Raw genomic sequence first — 16,484 nt, forward strand, 5'->3', positions numbered from 1 at the left:
ATTATTCCTCACTGCTGTTGTATATGCATTGCACTCAAGATGAGCATTCATTGGTTTTCGACTCTCTTGCACATAAAGCCCATCACTATGACTTTAGAGAAAATCAGACCTTGTCAGAGTGAGTTGATGAGCGGGTCACATTGTGCGACTACTGACCTCACAGGAGCACACCGCCGACTGTCTCCAACTCACTAAGATTATATAAACGAAAATAGCTGGGAAATGTCCAGTAATGTGACGTGACCTTAGCTGTTTTAGACAGTAGAGCCTCTGGTAAGCTTTTTCTGACCATAAGACCACCCCTGTTACAAGTGGCTATTCTTCACCCCCTTTGCAGACTCCTTTGTCTTCTGTATAACTTGGCTTGCAGTTTGTTTGGCTTTGAATTACAAACTCTTGATAATTTGAGAGAAGTCCTCACAAAAGTGTTGTCTATAGTACAGTAGACCTGCAGTCCTTCATATGCAACAAATAAGAGAATGTTGAAAAGATCCAACTTGGCAGAGAAACTGCCTTTGGCTGAGGGGCTCCTCCAGATTGCCAAAAATACACGTACTGTCTGTAATGTCTGTTTTCACTGGTTCTTCAGAAATGTACGGAGTGAGGACTGTGTCAGATGTAGAGCTGTAGTTGATGAAGATGATCCATTGAAGGATGTCCATCCATTTTCCAACCCGCTGAATCCGAACACAGGGTCACGGGGTCTGCTGGAGCCAATCCCAGCCAACACAGGGCACAAGGCAGGAACCAATCCCGGGCAGGGTGCCAACCCACCGCACCATTGAAGGATGTCTGTCCACTAAAGTAAATGTCTGTACTGAAGAGTTGTGGATGCTTGTGTTCTTACTGTTTCAGTTCATTCTTTCAACCCTACACTCTATCAGCCTTTCTGTATTTTCTATTGTGCCATAGTGTAGTGAGCTCCCCTTTTTGTTAGATGAAGAGCCCGTCACACACACAAAAAATCTCCTACTCGTAGGAAAAAAAAATTCTATTAAGAACGGAAAACGATAGAACCTAAGCCTCAATTTGGTGTCCCCAGACAGTGTGAAATTATATCAAGGAAATAATCACCCTTACAATTCTTTAACCAATCAAAAAATATATATTATAACTCAAACAACAATAAACCCCTTTTGAACAATCCTTATAAACTCTATAAACTATACAAACACCTTAAACACTCTTAACTCTTTGAGGGCTGAATATTTTTTCCAAAAAATAGTTTCTGAAAAGCAATGGTTTCACACAGAAATCAACATAAAATGTCTGTTGCTGAATGCTGTGGCAGCCAGTTTGACAAGAATGTGCGGCAAGGCTTGCTGCCAAGCTGTCTTCACGTGGCTGAGGCAGCAGTGATCAGTTTCTACCACTTATCATTGTTAAGTGGCACTCCTCCCTGGTGAACATTGCCATAGGCATATTAGCTACATGAACCCATTCAGCACCATGGTTAGCTGGGAACCAGTCAACTGAAGCTGGAACCTCACATTCGTTTTCGATCAGTTGCATCAAAATCAGAGTCTGACAAGTCATAGTCCAGTTCAGAGATAATGGGCCAAATGTCGTCCATGCAGTCGTTTGCTTTATGCATTCACTTTGATCAATGCCATTTTTGCTGTTGTTTGCACCTTGCTACTTACACAAGAGCAGGAAATCTCGGTCAAATCAATGAAGCTAACCTTCCTTCTAGCAACGAGAGTCCAGCTAAAACATAACAGTTGGTTTTGTCACAGTTTACAGTCGATTACCATCGTCAACTCCTCCTTTTGACAAAAGTCGACATCAGCCCTGAAAGAGTTAATATATTTCCCAGAATACGGCACAACAGAAAAGAAATCAAGAAAGAAAGAAATGAAAACAAACTAAACAACCCACATATATTCACATTTACTTAAACCTAAATTACATTTATATATAAATCACAATTAGACACACCCACACAATCCTCACACTCACCCCAGTCTCTTTTGAGATTAAATTAGTTTTAAAAGTTTTCCTTTCTCACACAGCCTGGGAAGACTGCCGTGAATCTAGCGACCAATCCTGTGGTGTGCCGCTGACCCGTTTACTGAACTTATAAAAAGAAGCAATCTCCCCGGCCTGTCGACAGTTCATTTGATGAAGTCTGAGATCCGTCTAACCCGGGAGTCTCTGCGCTAGCGTTCGTCAATGACCGACGCCCGCAACATACAATCCAAGTAAAAGCTGTGAGCTCCGAAAGTCCTCTTAGGTCCAATGGCACTCCTATACGTGCACCCAACAGTCTTTACTCCGGAGTCTTCCTTGCTGGCTTTACTGTTTGCTTCTCCTCATACGCCTTCCCCACTCCTTGTTGAAACAGACTTTTTTCTTCTTTTTCCCTCCTTTTCCTTTTAAAGCCAGTTTCCCTTACGTCACACCACGATACGTTTTGCAAGGACCCCCAGGCGTAGATTGGCCCCCAACTCCCTTTAAAGAGATATCCCAAATTAAATTATTCCTTAGGACATCCACTAAAAGGAAGCCAGAGGCAGAAACAGATAAAAGCACACAAAATTCAATATGTGACAACTGTTACAATAGACTATCCCATCATAAGATGCTTTATCTTGCTAATGAGGATAAAGTCCAGAGTGCAAGAGCTGACAAAATGCAGTTCTAGGCTCAAGTGTCCATAAGTAAAGAACAACAGAGCAGCACAGTGAAGGACATGAAATAATAAAAGAGAGAGGATGGGTACAGGTGTAACAGAAGAATGAGACACACATGCTGTCACAAGTCAAGCTGCTTTAAATACAACAAACAAGTGGTGGCCCTTAAAGTGATATTTGTGTGTCCACTGAGGAAGCTTTAGAAAGGCACCCAGGGAAGAAGTCCACAGAGGAGAACCCTGAAGCCGAATGAGGTGGCAGTACAGGCCTTTGGAATTGTGAGAAGGCTGGCATCAGAGGTTCTTGGTGGTTTGGCAGGTTGGTAGAATAACAAGTAACATGTAACCGTGCTAGGCAGTCTGAGGTGTCAAATTGAGCAGCTCTGCTTGTAATCTCGCACCACAAAGTGACTGTAGTGAAGTCAGGTGTGCCGACTCTGCAGCAGCACTGGGAACAGGCAGTTGGCACTTGGAAGTGGGAGACCACAGAGGTCATTTCACTAAACGTCCTTTTCTAAAGCTGCAGCTTTCTTTACTTTCCAAACCAGACTTCCTCATCTTTTAATGTACAAGTTCTAGCCGTTCTTTCCTTTTGACTGTGATACAAATTTTATGTCTGTTAGGTTTTAGGAAGGAATTTTATAATACAGTAACTATCAGGTATAACCCACCTACCTCTGGGCTTTTCCTGGAGCACCTCCATGATATGTTAGAATGAACTGCTTGGGACAACAGAAGGGCGGCGCAGTGGTAGTGCTGCTGCCTCGCAGTAAGGAGACTCATCTGTGCTCGCTTCCCAGGTGCGTGGAGTTTGCATGTTCTCCCCGTGTCTGCGTGGGTTTCCTCCCACAGTCCAAAGACATGCAGGTTAGGTGGATTGGCGATTCTAAATTGGCCCCAGTGTGTATGTGTCCTGCAGTGGGATTGGTTCCAGCCTCGCGCCCTGTGCTGGCTGGGATTGGCTCCAGCAGACCCCCGTGACCCTGTGTTCGGATTCAGTTGGTTGGAAAATGGATGGATGGACAACAGAATGATAAAGATGGAGTAAGGGTCTCAGATCATCGGGTGACTCCTTTGGAGGATGACTTGTGCAAAGGGCTGCACGTACTGTGTGCTCATACTGTAGTTTTTACTACTTTGCTCCGTCTCTTTGTGTGTTTGGAATGATAATCTGATGCTCTTAACTTCTCATTCTCTCAATACATCCAAGTACACTCAGTTAACCACTTGGGTTTGGCGTTTTCTGAAGGTGAAAGTGCAGACCAACCAGACAAATAAAGGTGAGGAGGACTTCACCTCAGTGCTCGTTTAGAGGCCGCTGCTGTGCTAGTCAGGGAAAGTCGTGAAGCTCTGCCACTGCATGTGCATGGAAGTTAAAGCCGTTATGTTGTAACGCTGCTTTCATGACACTGTTCTGCATAAACTACATCTGAACATGGCCAGTTACTGAAGCACGAGTCAGACTTCACGGCTGTAATGTTAACTTTGATATGGAGGTTGATTTGTCAAACAAGAGAGATGGAGGTTGTGATCCCATTCACACCTTCTCTTTGGTGGTCGTTTAGCTGACTTTCAGTTGTTTCTGAATTGAACACAACAACCTGTGGAGCACATTTACTAATCGTAATTCATTACATTTGTATAGTGCCTTTCTCACGTCTCAAAGCTCAAAATGCTTTACAAGAGTTGACAGAGAATTACCAACTAAAATGGGTAATACAAAAAAAAAACAGAACAATAGACTTGGAAAAAGGAGCTAAGGAGACGTAACTTAAATTCCTTGTTAACGTACGTCCGTTTTAAGGCCATCAGAGTGCAGCACAGCACTGGTCACATGACTGGGGAGGAGAGGGAAACCAGCTGATGAGATGCTGGAGACAATACGCCCCCCCCAGTGCACAACTGTGTGTTAGAAAAGCTGCTGTGATCAGGTGACAGATGTGAAGGACGCCACAACAGAAAACAAGAAACTCCAGAAAGTTCAGGTTATTGGAGGGAACTGGTGAAGAAATGTTAGGCTCGGCTGGTTTGTGGTTTTTCTCTCGGTTTAACTAAACAAGTGCACCACCACAGACGCCATGCCAGTCGCATCTAATTTGAAACAGAGTAACACATGGGGTGAAGCTGAGTAATGTTGTTGGCGTGTGCCCATGGCTGGCATTCTGAGCAGCACCTCATCCCCCCAACGTCTCCTTCATCCCTCCGCTTTCTAACCTGCTTATCCACTGTAGGTCATGCGGAGCCTGTGCCCATCTTGGCCAGACAGGACTCTAGTCCATCACATGGCACCCCTATGCACTCCGTGACTCTGGCCAGTTTAGACTGTTTGCAGTGTAGTAGTAGGGTGAAGTACCGTGTCAGCCATTTATGGATGTAGGGGAGAAGTGCAGCAAAATGACCCCAGTTATGGACTAGCTGAGTAGACGACAGTCTGCAGGTGCCTAGTAGTTCTTGCTTTTACTGGCATCGTATTTTAGAACAGGCGTAGAAGTCGGGAGCTGAGTTTGATTGATTTTTTTTTTTGGATTTCAAGACCCGATTTATACGCAAGTATCCTCTTTAATAAAATCCCTGTGTGCGTCCTGGTGTCCGTGTGTGTGTGTCTTCTGGTGAAGTTCGCATGCGCGGGGCTCGGTGCGATGCGCGATATTACTGTCAGAGAAAGTTAGAGGCGTTTTATGGAAATACAAACCAGTATTACTGCGAGAGGAAATTAAAGGTACACAATACAGTGACGCGTATTACAGCCACATACAAGCCAGTATTACTGTCAGAGGAGATTAAAGGCATATTACTGACGCGCACGCCTGTATTACCGCCAGAGAAAATTAAAGGTATATTACGGACGTACAAGCCAGCGGACGTACAAGACAGTATTACTGTCACAGAAAATTAAAGACACACAATATACGGCGGCAGCCCACGAAGAACGGTCGGCTCAGCAAGTAAACATCAACAAAAGAAAGGCTGAAAGAAAGAAAAATACAACCAACAAAAAGAATGAGGTCAAAGTCCCTTGCCATTTAATACAGACTGTTCCTACTAATGTTTATGCACTACTGTTCTAGCTCCTGTTATTGTAACGGGCTAAATGACTAGTATATATAATTATTTTTTTATTTTTTTTTTCTCCTTTGCCTCTTTAAAAAAACTTTTTATACTAAGCTCCTGCATAACCAGGTGCATGGAAGTGTCATATCTTATATTAGTGTTAACTTATAATTAAAATATGGACCACAGGTATTAGCATTTGTCCTTAACAAAATTTAAATTCTGTAGGCTTATTGTTCAGTGAGCATGAAAGTACTAAAATAGATAAACTTTCGTTACAGTAAATACTTTACCTAATGTGTGTGTGTCATATATAACTTTTATATATTTATCAATATGTATCTATTAATATAATAATTAAAAGAATACATGCTTCTCATAATTACAAGGTGTCCTATTGTTTTAAAATTTTCTGTAATCAACTTCTCTGAAATAAAGTTTAAAAAAAGTACTTTTCACCATTTCTCTGAACAAAATTTCTATTCTCACCCAATCAAATGCAATTGGCTATTAAACAGGCACTTGTAGGTTTGAATCATTTAAAATCATTACTTGCCCTACAGCTGTTTATGTGTGTATGTATATATATATATATATATATATATATATATATATATTCAAGTGTTTTTTTTTTTCTTCAGTGTGTCAGCCATACATTTATAATTCTTGAGGTATAATTCTATTTTAATTGTGTAGTACTTGTTTCTTACCCAAACATATGCTGTGTGACACACCGCAGCAAATAACACCGACAGTACAAATGTTCATGAAAGCCAGTTGTTTACCAAGCAGCAGTCTCAAACTCATGTGAGTCATCTTTTTGTTTTTCAGTTGTTGTAGTAGGGTGATGTACCCTGTTAGCCGTTATGGAGGCACTGCACTGAAGACCAACTTGTTGTGCAGACTCCGAGTGTCCGTTTTAACAGGGCAAAGTGAAAAGGTCTGAATTCATTAACGTAGCTTATTTCTTGCCACTTGTCTAAATGAGCATTACAACGTGTCTGATTCATTTTTCACCTTCTTTAATGTCAAAGCTAATATACAATTCACCATTAAACAAGCCTCCTCTCACTGCTCTTTGTCTACATTGCAGACAGGCCTTGCACTAGCTGGACACCCATAATATCTTGTATAAAGGAGCATTACAACTAAATTATTGTAAAGCTCAGAGCTGCAGGGGTTGAAGATATCAGTTTTGTGATTAGCCAATCACTGATTTAGTGTGTGTTTTGTTTTTTTAGTGAAATCGGCTGATTTTAGATCTGCAGCTGATCAATCTGAGCACCCCCATGAGCTCCTAATGTCTTTTAAAGCGAGTGTTTCTGTCCACCTACAGCGTCCTAAACTTCACTCTGGCTGTTTTTAGGGCACAGTCAAATCTCTTCAGAGCCCGCAGGCTGCGTGATGTGCTGCTTTCTGGCTGGCCATTGAAGTCCCCGTGATGCTGCGTCTTTAAGGCTTTCCTTGTCTCAGTTTTATTGTGAATGAGTTTTTTGTGTTTTTTTTTTTTTTTTTTCCTCCCCATCTTTAACACCTCCCGTGTGGTGACGCTCCTGTAAATGATGAGTTGTGACTTTACACCTTGCCTGCTGTTTCCTAGAATGTTGCAGTTGCAAAACAGGCTTTTCTCTGATGTTGCGTTAAGCTAAAAGCGTCTGCCTAGGATGTTTTTCTGGTTTTGCTGGCTCACTTAAAGATGTCTTATCTGGGGGGATTAAATGTGGGCTGATCTAAATCTGAAACCGGACTGTGTTAATACTGCGACTTTAACTCCCTGTAAAATCTGAACACGTTTGGCCAGCGAATACAATTGTAATCTTGAGGGTCTGAAACAAAAATAAAGGAAAACTGGAAGATCAAATTGGCCTATTAAAGTGACCCATCATCAGATTCAGGGCGCTTGTGGCTTCTTCTGTCTTGCATTTTAAGGTAAAGCCTGAGCAAAAGGCTCTGCTTTCTGAAGCAAATATTTCTAATACAGCTGAGTACCATTAAGCCAAACGGGAAGAGCCAGCCATAAGGAGTGCCAATCCATCGTAGGCTCCATATGTACCCCCTACGCCCACTTACTCACTTGCAACCTTCTTTAATCAAAGCCCCAGTGCCAGGCAGCTCTACCCTCAGGCTGCCATGTCCTGTTTATGGAGTAGAAGCCACAATGCAGCAATGTCGAGGTTTCCATTTTAAGTGCATTGCAATCCTCTGTATGAAGCTCAGCGCACTGGATGAGGGGCCGACTAGACAGAAAGTGGCGGCTCACCTGCTGCTGATTGTGTTACCTGGCGGGCTGCAGAGGATCCCCTCAGGAGTCAACAGTTTTAGATGAAACCGAATGGTGGCGTCAGCATCAAATGCATAAAGCCCCCTGAAGAGCAGCACAGAGCATACGCATTAATATGCAGAATATGTTACTAAAAGCTGACTAAACATTTATCAACACATAAAGAGTTGGCTAATTTTTTTTTTCTATAATGTCACCAATTTTTAATCAAATAATTCAAGACATGTTTAAGATTTTGAGATGGGGGTGATGTATCAGTGTTCTTAGCAGGTGCCTGTCACCAGAGAGAGATTCAGTTCTGCCATATTTCAACTTTTCCATCCATCCATCCATTATCCAACCCACTATATCCTAACTACAGGGTCACGGGGGGTCTGCTGGAGCCAATCCCAGCCAACACAGGGCGCAAGGCGGGAAGCAAACTCTGGGCAGGGTGCCAGCCCACCGCAAATGTCAAGTTTTTTACTAAACATTTTTGTAAATGAGTGAGCGAGTTAGTAAACTTTGCATCTTCTATACTGTGTGTGTGTATTATATAATATATATAATATCTGCTCACAACTGAAGAGGGCACCATGGCGGATGTTTGTCGACTTGCAGACCAACCACAAACGTTACCTGGTAAGTAACCACCATACAATCGGATTGTGATTCAGACTACAAATGCCATGAATGTAATTACCCTGATCTACATGCTGTCAAATAAACGACCCACACGCCGTGGCACAATGTAAAGAGGCTTCGTCTTTGACGCTGACGTCTGAGGTTCGATCCCCAAGAGGGGGGTGCAGTGAGTGTGTACGCCTGATGAGCCCAGAATTAGGGCAAAACATGTGTCGCGTACTCTTTGCATTATTTGACAGTAAATTATGCAATATATATAATATCTACACACACACACACAAGGAGGTACCCAAAAATAACCAGAACTGAAAAAAAAATAGTTTTTATAATTTTTACCTACTGAAAATTTAGTCTTCTTCAAAGTCCTCTCCTTATGAATGAATGCAACGTCCCAATGGTTTCCCCTCTGGTGTAAATAGTTTTGGAATTGCCAAAGAGGAACATCGTCCAAGGCCTGCAGCAATTTTTCTTTGACTTCCTCCATGGTACAAAAACGGTTTCCTTTGAGTTCTTTTTTTTTCATGTGCAGGAACAAGAGAAATTTGCACGGAGCAAAGATCAAGTGACATTTCTCCTTGTTTCAAATGTGAACACCACGTGTGTTTTACTTAAAGCTTCCTCTTTAAAAGCACTTTCAAGCCTCAGTACACTTTTAGCAGCTGCTTTTCTCCCAAGAGAAAACAAAATTAAACGCAGACTCGCTGTTCTTTATGATCATCCATCACAAAATTCACAGAACATGTTTAATAAGCACCAAGAAAAACCAACACAGAATGGCATACGAACAACACCGAGCAATGCCACTTGGCAGACTGGCACAGAATACTGTGAGTAGACCCCTCAGATTTTTGTAAATGTTTGATGATATCTTTTCGTGTGGCAACACTGAAGATATGACACTCTGCTCCAATGTGAAGTAGTCCGAGTACAGCGTGTATCACAGTGTAAATTTGCTGTCCCCTCAAAATAACTCGACACACAGCCATTAATGTCTAAACCGCTGGTAACAAAAGTGAGTACACCACTAAGTGAAAAATGTCCAAATTGTGCCCAAAGTGTCAATATTTTGTGTGGCTCCCATTATTTTCCAGCACTGCCTTAACTCTCTTGGGCATGGAGTTCACTGGAGCTTCACAGGTTGCCACTGGAGTCCTCTTCCACTCCTCCATGAGGACATCACGGAGCTCTGGATGTTTGAGACCTTGCGCTCCTCCACCTTCCCCACAGGTGGTCAATAGGGTTGAGGTCTGGAGACGTGCTTGGCCAGTCCAGTACCTTTACCCTCCATTTCTTTACAAGGCAGTGGTGGTCTTGGCGGTGTGTTTGGGGTCTTTATCATGTTCAGTTTCCGATCATGCCCAGCTTCAGTATGTCACAGTACATATTGGCATTCATGGTTCCCTCAATGAACTGTAGCTCCCCAGTGCCAGCAGCACTCGTGCAGCCCCAAACCATGACACTCTCACCACCATGTTTGACTGTAGGTAAGACACACTTGTCTTTGTCCTCCTCACCTGGTTGCTGCCACACACGCTTGACACCATCTAAACCAAATAAGTTGATCTTGGTCTCATTAGACCACAACACATGTTCCAGTAATCCATGTCCTTAGTCTGCTTGTCTTCAGCAAACTGTGCATCATCTTTAGAAGAGGCTTCCTTCTGGGACGGCAGCTATGCAGACCAATTTGAAGTGTGTGGCGGGCGTGTGGTCTGAGCACTGACAGGCTGACCCCTGCAGCAATGCTGGCAGCACTCATACGTCTGTTTTCAAAAGACCACCTCTGGATATGACGCTGAGCACGGGCACTCAACTTCTTTGATCGACATGGTGAGGCCTGTTAAACTTGTCGCTGTATGGTCTTGGCCACCGTGCTGCAGCTCAGTTTCAGGGTGTTTACCAATCTTCTTATAGCGGAGGCCATCTTTATGTAGAGCAATAATTCTTGTTTTCAGATCCTCGGAGAGTTCTTTGCCATGTTGAACTTCCAGTGACTAGTGTGAGAGTGAGAACAGCAAATTGAACACGCCTGAGACCGTGTAACACGAACGAGTCACATGACACCGGGGAGGGAAAAGGGCTAATTGGGCACAGTTTGGACATTTGTCACTTAGGGGTGCAGTCACTTTTGTGAGATACTATATGCCACAACTAAGTCAAGATTGTGCACCAGGTACAGATTCCGGTTATTTTTGGGTCCCCCTGTCATATTTATATGATAAACACACACATGCACATAAATATAAATACAAGTACAAGGGTGGGGGGGGGGGGGTCCACATCAATGACATGCTGGACTGCTCTCATGCCACAGAGGAGGGCAGCACAGACTTTTGTCCTTTTTCTTAATAGACTGCATTCCTTTAATGTGGGAAGTGACATCTTGCACATCTTCCACACCTCTGAGATCTCTGCTGCTATTTTTCTACACTGCGGTGTGCTTGGTTGGCAAGATGACTTCAATAGTTGCCCACCAAATCAACAAGTTGATTAAAAGGACACATTCAGTTATGTGACACACTCTGTACCCCCTGGAAGTGGTAGACGAGGAGAGTATTAAGACAAATTGAGTGCCATTATGAACAACGCTGCACATCCTCTCTGTGACGCACCAACATGGAGGACTTTCAGCCAACACGTTATTAAGCAGACGTGTGTTTAGTGCTGTGCTGTGGGGCTCCTCTCTACCATCGGCAGTGTGCCTGCATATCACCTCCCTGGATGTGAGACTGGAAAGTCCAAAGGTGGTGTGTTTTTATTTTTTTTATTTTTAATTCCTTTTTAGTCATTCTGTGTGTGTGTGTGTAGTGCGGCGGAGTGCCTGGCAGCTTTAGACTTTTGGATGGCTTTGTGTGAATGTTTTTGATTTTTAGTTCCTAATTTGCTGGAGGTCTCCACTCACGCCCGTTCCTGTGAACAGTAATGTGCTTACCTCAGGAGAAAATGGTGCAAACAATAAATTAGAGCTGGAGTTTACTTTCGGTTTCCTTTGTCGTCATTCACATACTGCACCTCAGGAATGAGGAAGTTGCCATTTCTGAATCCAAACCTGTGTTGCTTCAAAGTGAGGATCCATCCATTTTCCAAAACCGCCTTATCCTGAGCAGGGTCCTGAAGAAGCTGAATCCATGACCCAGCAAGCATTGTGCACAAGGCAGGGCCAATCACTGGACGGGACACCAGTCTGCTGTAATGGCACACACACACACACACACACACACACGCCAGTGAGCTCCTGACCTGCCTGTCTTTGGACTGCAGGAGGAAACTCCAAGTGAACACATTCAGTCAGTTTAGGCCTTTAGAGTTCATGTTTGGTTGCACCAGCGCTCCACAGACCCTGCATTTCTAAAAAGTCCATCATGTAGGACTGTCTGTACTTAGAATGACGATGACCTCGCTGGACACTGGCACTACAACTGTAATATTGAGCCACTTCATGAGCCCTCTATGTAGATGGATATTGTACTTTCATATTGTATTATTTTACAGGGCATTAGTTTATGGAGGTGTTGTATATTGGACCTCATTGTACCATACAAGGACAATGAAGGAATTTGATTCAATTCAATGAAGGAGAGCACCTTGTATTTACAGACGACGACTGGCTTTTAAGTCGATTCAGATTTCGAAACGCCATCTCCTTGGCGCTGTGTGCTGTTGGAATGCGTTCAAGTTTGCATATTACATTGTTGTCAGTGTACATTATTTAAATGACATTAATAATGAAACGTGCCGTCCACTGTGGTGCAGCAGTAGTGATGAGCTGGCACTATAATGGGAATTCTACATGATGAGGCCCTCAGTGTGTGGACTTGAGTCCTGGAGGCTGTGGGTTCAAATCCCGCCACTGACGCTGGGACACCCTGAGCGGGTCACTTCACCTGCCTGTCCTTCAACTGGAACACCAAAGGACATGGAGCCAATCGTATCATAAATGGTGTAAGTCACCTTGGACAAAGGCGTCGGCCAAATGAGTAAATGTGAGGCCACTCCTCAGGGCACTGTACGCTTCACCTGATTGGTGACTTGATGGGTAGAAGTCACGTCGGGTACTGCGTTTGCGTGGCATCCGTGGCAGAAGGGAGTGTGTAAGAGCAGCTGCCCTCCTATGAGTTTGAGAGGTGGAGTCTGTCTGAGTAGCGGAGCTCTTAGTCGGGTCTCTTATCCAGCGTTCATTGGTCGTTACTGTAATCCTTATACGAATCATTGAAGTATTTGTCTTGGCACATATCAGCTCTGACAGCTTTAGTACATACTGCTATTTATCACCGTGATGTCTTTTTGCTTTTCCCCTACTTGTTCTTCTGCAGTTTCCAGATATCCTTTGCACAGTGAAGTTCGGTTCACAGTCACTCAAATACTCGTTTTAACACAATGGGATTCCAGAGTTTTGGATTGCCGCGTCTTTATCTACTCCTTGAAGTTCTCTCCGGCTTGGTTTCCATAGACAGGCTGTGTGCCGCCTGTTTCACTGCCAGCCTGTAGCTTGCTGACGTGCAGATGGCAGGCCCCTCCAAGTGGAGTTAACGGGGCTTTGCCTTCTCCTCCTCGGCTCAATTCACAGTCTTGACTTTCAGACATTTTTTTGAATTGAGTTTAAACTTTTATTGCCAGGCACTGTGGTTGCTGAGAGTTTCTCTTGGTGTTGCCTCCGTTCACATAACCAGGTACTGTAAATACAAGAGAAGAGCACAGCAAACAATGCTTGTCAACTTCTCAACGCTAGTAGTAGTAGGGCCTTGAAAAACGTACTGCGCAAAACTCCAATTAAGACCATAAGGTAAAGCAGAACTGCACTCCCACCCAGGACTGTATCGGGTAAGTCGACATGAACTGAAAATCAAAGAAAAGCACACCGTAGATTGGATGGAGGAGTTTAGAAATCAACGAGGTGAACCCGAGCCTCATGTTTAACCAGAGATGGCCAGTACTTCTCGCCTCTGCTGGCTGCTAGCATTTCCTCGGTGGTGATAACCGACAGTGGTGGTCGCCCAGGTGAGTGCAGTCTTTGGTTATTTCCGGCACGTTTCCTGCACCAAGACGTAAACAGGACCTCAGTGGAGTTTACTTTCAGGCCTACAGTTTGTTTTGAGTGAGCAGACGGATTGTCGTACCTGCATGTTCTGAAGAAAGTGAGGATGCCTTCAGTGGTCGCTCCGTAAGGCTGCACCGGCTAAACTTAATAATAATAATTTGCATTTATATTGCGCTTTTCTCACTACTCAAAGCGCTCAGCAATTGCAGGTTAAAGGCCTTGTTCAAGGGCCCAACAGAGCAGAGTCCCTTTTGGCATTTACGGGATTCAAACCGGCAACCTTCCGATTGCCAGTGCAGATCTCAAGCCTCAGAGCCACCACTCCGCCTGAGAACATCCACCCTTTTAACGAGAGCAGTCGGGTTTTCTTCCCAGTTCAGACAGCGATAGAAGTTGTCAAGAAATCTAAATAGTGACACCATTTATAACTAGGGGTGTAAGAAGGTCTCCTAAAATCCACACTCATTTCTAGCATCTTTAGGGAATTCAGGCTAAGATGGTTGTGGCTGCACCAACTGGCCCGCCAAGCCACCCCCTTCTGGTGTGGCACCTCGTCCAGTCAGGGTGGTGTCTCTGGTGGTGAGGAGACCGAGGTCAGCCTGAGGACTCTGACTGGGATTTGCTCATCTTCACTGTCTGGAAGTAGGTAGTAGTAGTCTAGGAAGTAAAAATGTGAGGTTTGAATACACGATGAGAGGTCTGAAAATGGAGATTAGACCTTCTGAGAAGGATTTAGGGGTCACAGTGGACTCTAAGCTATCGACTTCCCAACAGTGTTGAGAAGCCATTAAGAAGGCTAACAGACTGTCAGGTTATATAGCGCCTTGATGTGTGGAGTACAAGTCACAGGAGGTTCTGCTCAAGTCTTTATAACACACTGGTGAGGCCTCATCTGGAGTCCTGGGTGCAGTTTGGGTCTCCAGGCTACAAAAAGGACACAGCAGCACTAGAGAAGGTCCAGAGAAGAGCGACTAGGCTGATTATGGGGGGGCTACAGGGGATGAGTTAGGAGGAATGATTAAAAGAGCTGAGCCTTTACAGAGATGAAGAGGAGACCTGAGTGAAGTGTTTAAAATGATGAAGGGCATCAGTCCAGTGGATCGAGACTGTGACTTTAAAATGAGTTCATCGAAAGCACAGGGACAACGTTGGAAACTTTTGAAGGGAAAATTTCACGCAAACATTAGGAAGTTTTTCTTTACTCGAAGAACGGTAGACACTTGGAATAAGCGACCAAGTAGTGTGGTGGACAGTAAGACGTTGGGGACTTTCAAAACTCGACTTGACGTCTGTCTTGTGCTGATCCTGGGACATGCGGTGTAATGCACCTTCATACTGAGAGGTTTGCTGTGGAGAAGAAGCTCTGGTATGATTGAAAACACAAGTCTGATCCCAGCGTAAGTAGCAGAGACGCCCAAATGCTGTGAAATGTCTACTTACTGCGTCCTCGACCGACTTGTTGGCACAGTGAGCAAACCGTAGAGGCTCAAGGGGAGAACAGAGTTTCTGAAGAATCAGATGTTCAAGTGACGTCCTTTATTAGAGAGGTCAGGGCCACAGACCACAAACTCTCTGGAGTCACTAAGGTGTTAAGTCCTCACCCAGGTGTGCTGTCACTTTCTGTTGGCTCTTCCCGTCTTAATCGTTTACTTGGGTCTGGGAGGTTTTTGTGAGTAAATGCAGAAGTGGGAGATCCAGGTGATCGTAACTCTTACAGGTATATCTGCCTTCTGTGAGCAGGCAGCGTCGGTTTGGTTAGGCTGTCACATTTCTGGTGTGTTTGGGCAGAGTGGCCTCATTCTAACCTCTCTCTTTGTTTTTGCAGCTTCCCTTATCGTTGCTGAAGACTGCGCAGAATCATCCAATGGTAAGCTGGACCTTCATCTGAGTGTTAGCTGATGGGCGCACTTGGGTCGGAGTCGTGTTGTCGACAGGATGCAGTTTAGCTAATGTGTCTGACATATTTGAGTAGGGTAGGGCGGACAGTAGTGGGTAACGCTTTGGAGTTCAAACCCTGACACGGTGTGACCCTGAGCAAGACCCTTCACCTGCCTTGCGCTCCATTTGGAAAGACAAAAAAAAGCAATGTGACCAATTGTACCCTAAACTTGGATAAAGGTGTCAGCCAAATAAGTCAAAGAGTGAGTGTGCCACGGCACGTGTAATGTCCATAAAGTGTGACCGCTCAGAATAGACCCCATTTAAATAAGCAGCAGTGTAAACAATAAATAGTCGAGGGCAAACGTCCCTCTCAGGTAAACCGTTTTCCTCCGAGACTGACACCCCACAATACATGAACGACTTTTACTTCAGTGCTGTTATGAATGCCCCCGTTTTCTTTTTCTCACTTGACTTGTCTTCAGACTCGGTCGCCCTTCATCCATCTCTGCGCTGGCCTCCCTCAAGTTCTCATGAATGTCAGCCTGGAGAGCCCACCTCTGGCCACTGGGGTCCTTCAGTTCCATGCCGCTGCTGACGTGCACCACTTTGGCACCATCACTGCTGTCGGGCTGCCTGCTGTTCTCCTGGGCTCAGGGTTGGTAATGATGGAGGATTGGCCAAATGAAATGCAAGTTGGCACCACTGAGTTTGAATTTTAGTATTTTTCAAATAAATATCTTTAGTAAAATAGTTTAAAAAGTAATACAATTGTGCTAACGAGTGAGCTCTTGGTCTCTTGGTGGGCCGCTGGACCTTTCGACTTGAGCGATTCATTCTTATTCTGAAACACTTGGAGTGCCACGGAATTGACTTGCTGCGTATGATTTGACTTCTTGAGTCTCTTTGCTGCTTAATTTGTAGTTTTATTACTTTGACTTTTTTTTTTTTTTTTTTTTTTTTTTTTAATAAGTAAGGAA

At 44.1% G+C, this 16,484-nt stretch overlaps 1 protein-coding gene across 1 annotated transcript in view; it reads left to right on the forward strand.

The window, feature by feature from the left end:
* lsm4 (LSM4 homolog, U6 small nuclear RNA and mRNA degradation associated) overlaps nt 1-16,484 on the forward strand; it is a 49,468-nt gene that overhangs the window by 5,253 nt on the left and 27,731 nt on the right. The window contains exon 2 of the mRNA XM_028816684.2: nt 15,452-15,493. Coding sequence (XP_028672517.1) covers nt 15,452-15,493 — 42 coding nt within the window. The remainder of the gene's footprint in view (nt 1-15,451; nt 15,494-16,484) is intronic.

This window comes from Erpetoichthys calabaricus, chromosome 12 (assembly GCF_900747795.2).
Source record: "Erpetoichthys calabaricus chromosome 12, fErpCal1.3, whole genome shotgun sequence".
NCBI lineage: Eukaryota > Metazoa > Chordata > Cladistia > Polypteriformes > Polypteridae > Erpetoichthys > Erpetoichthys calabaricus.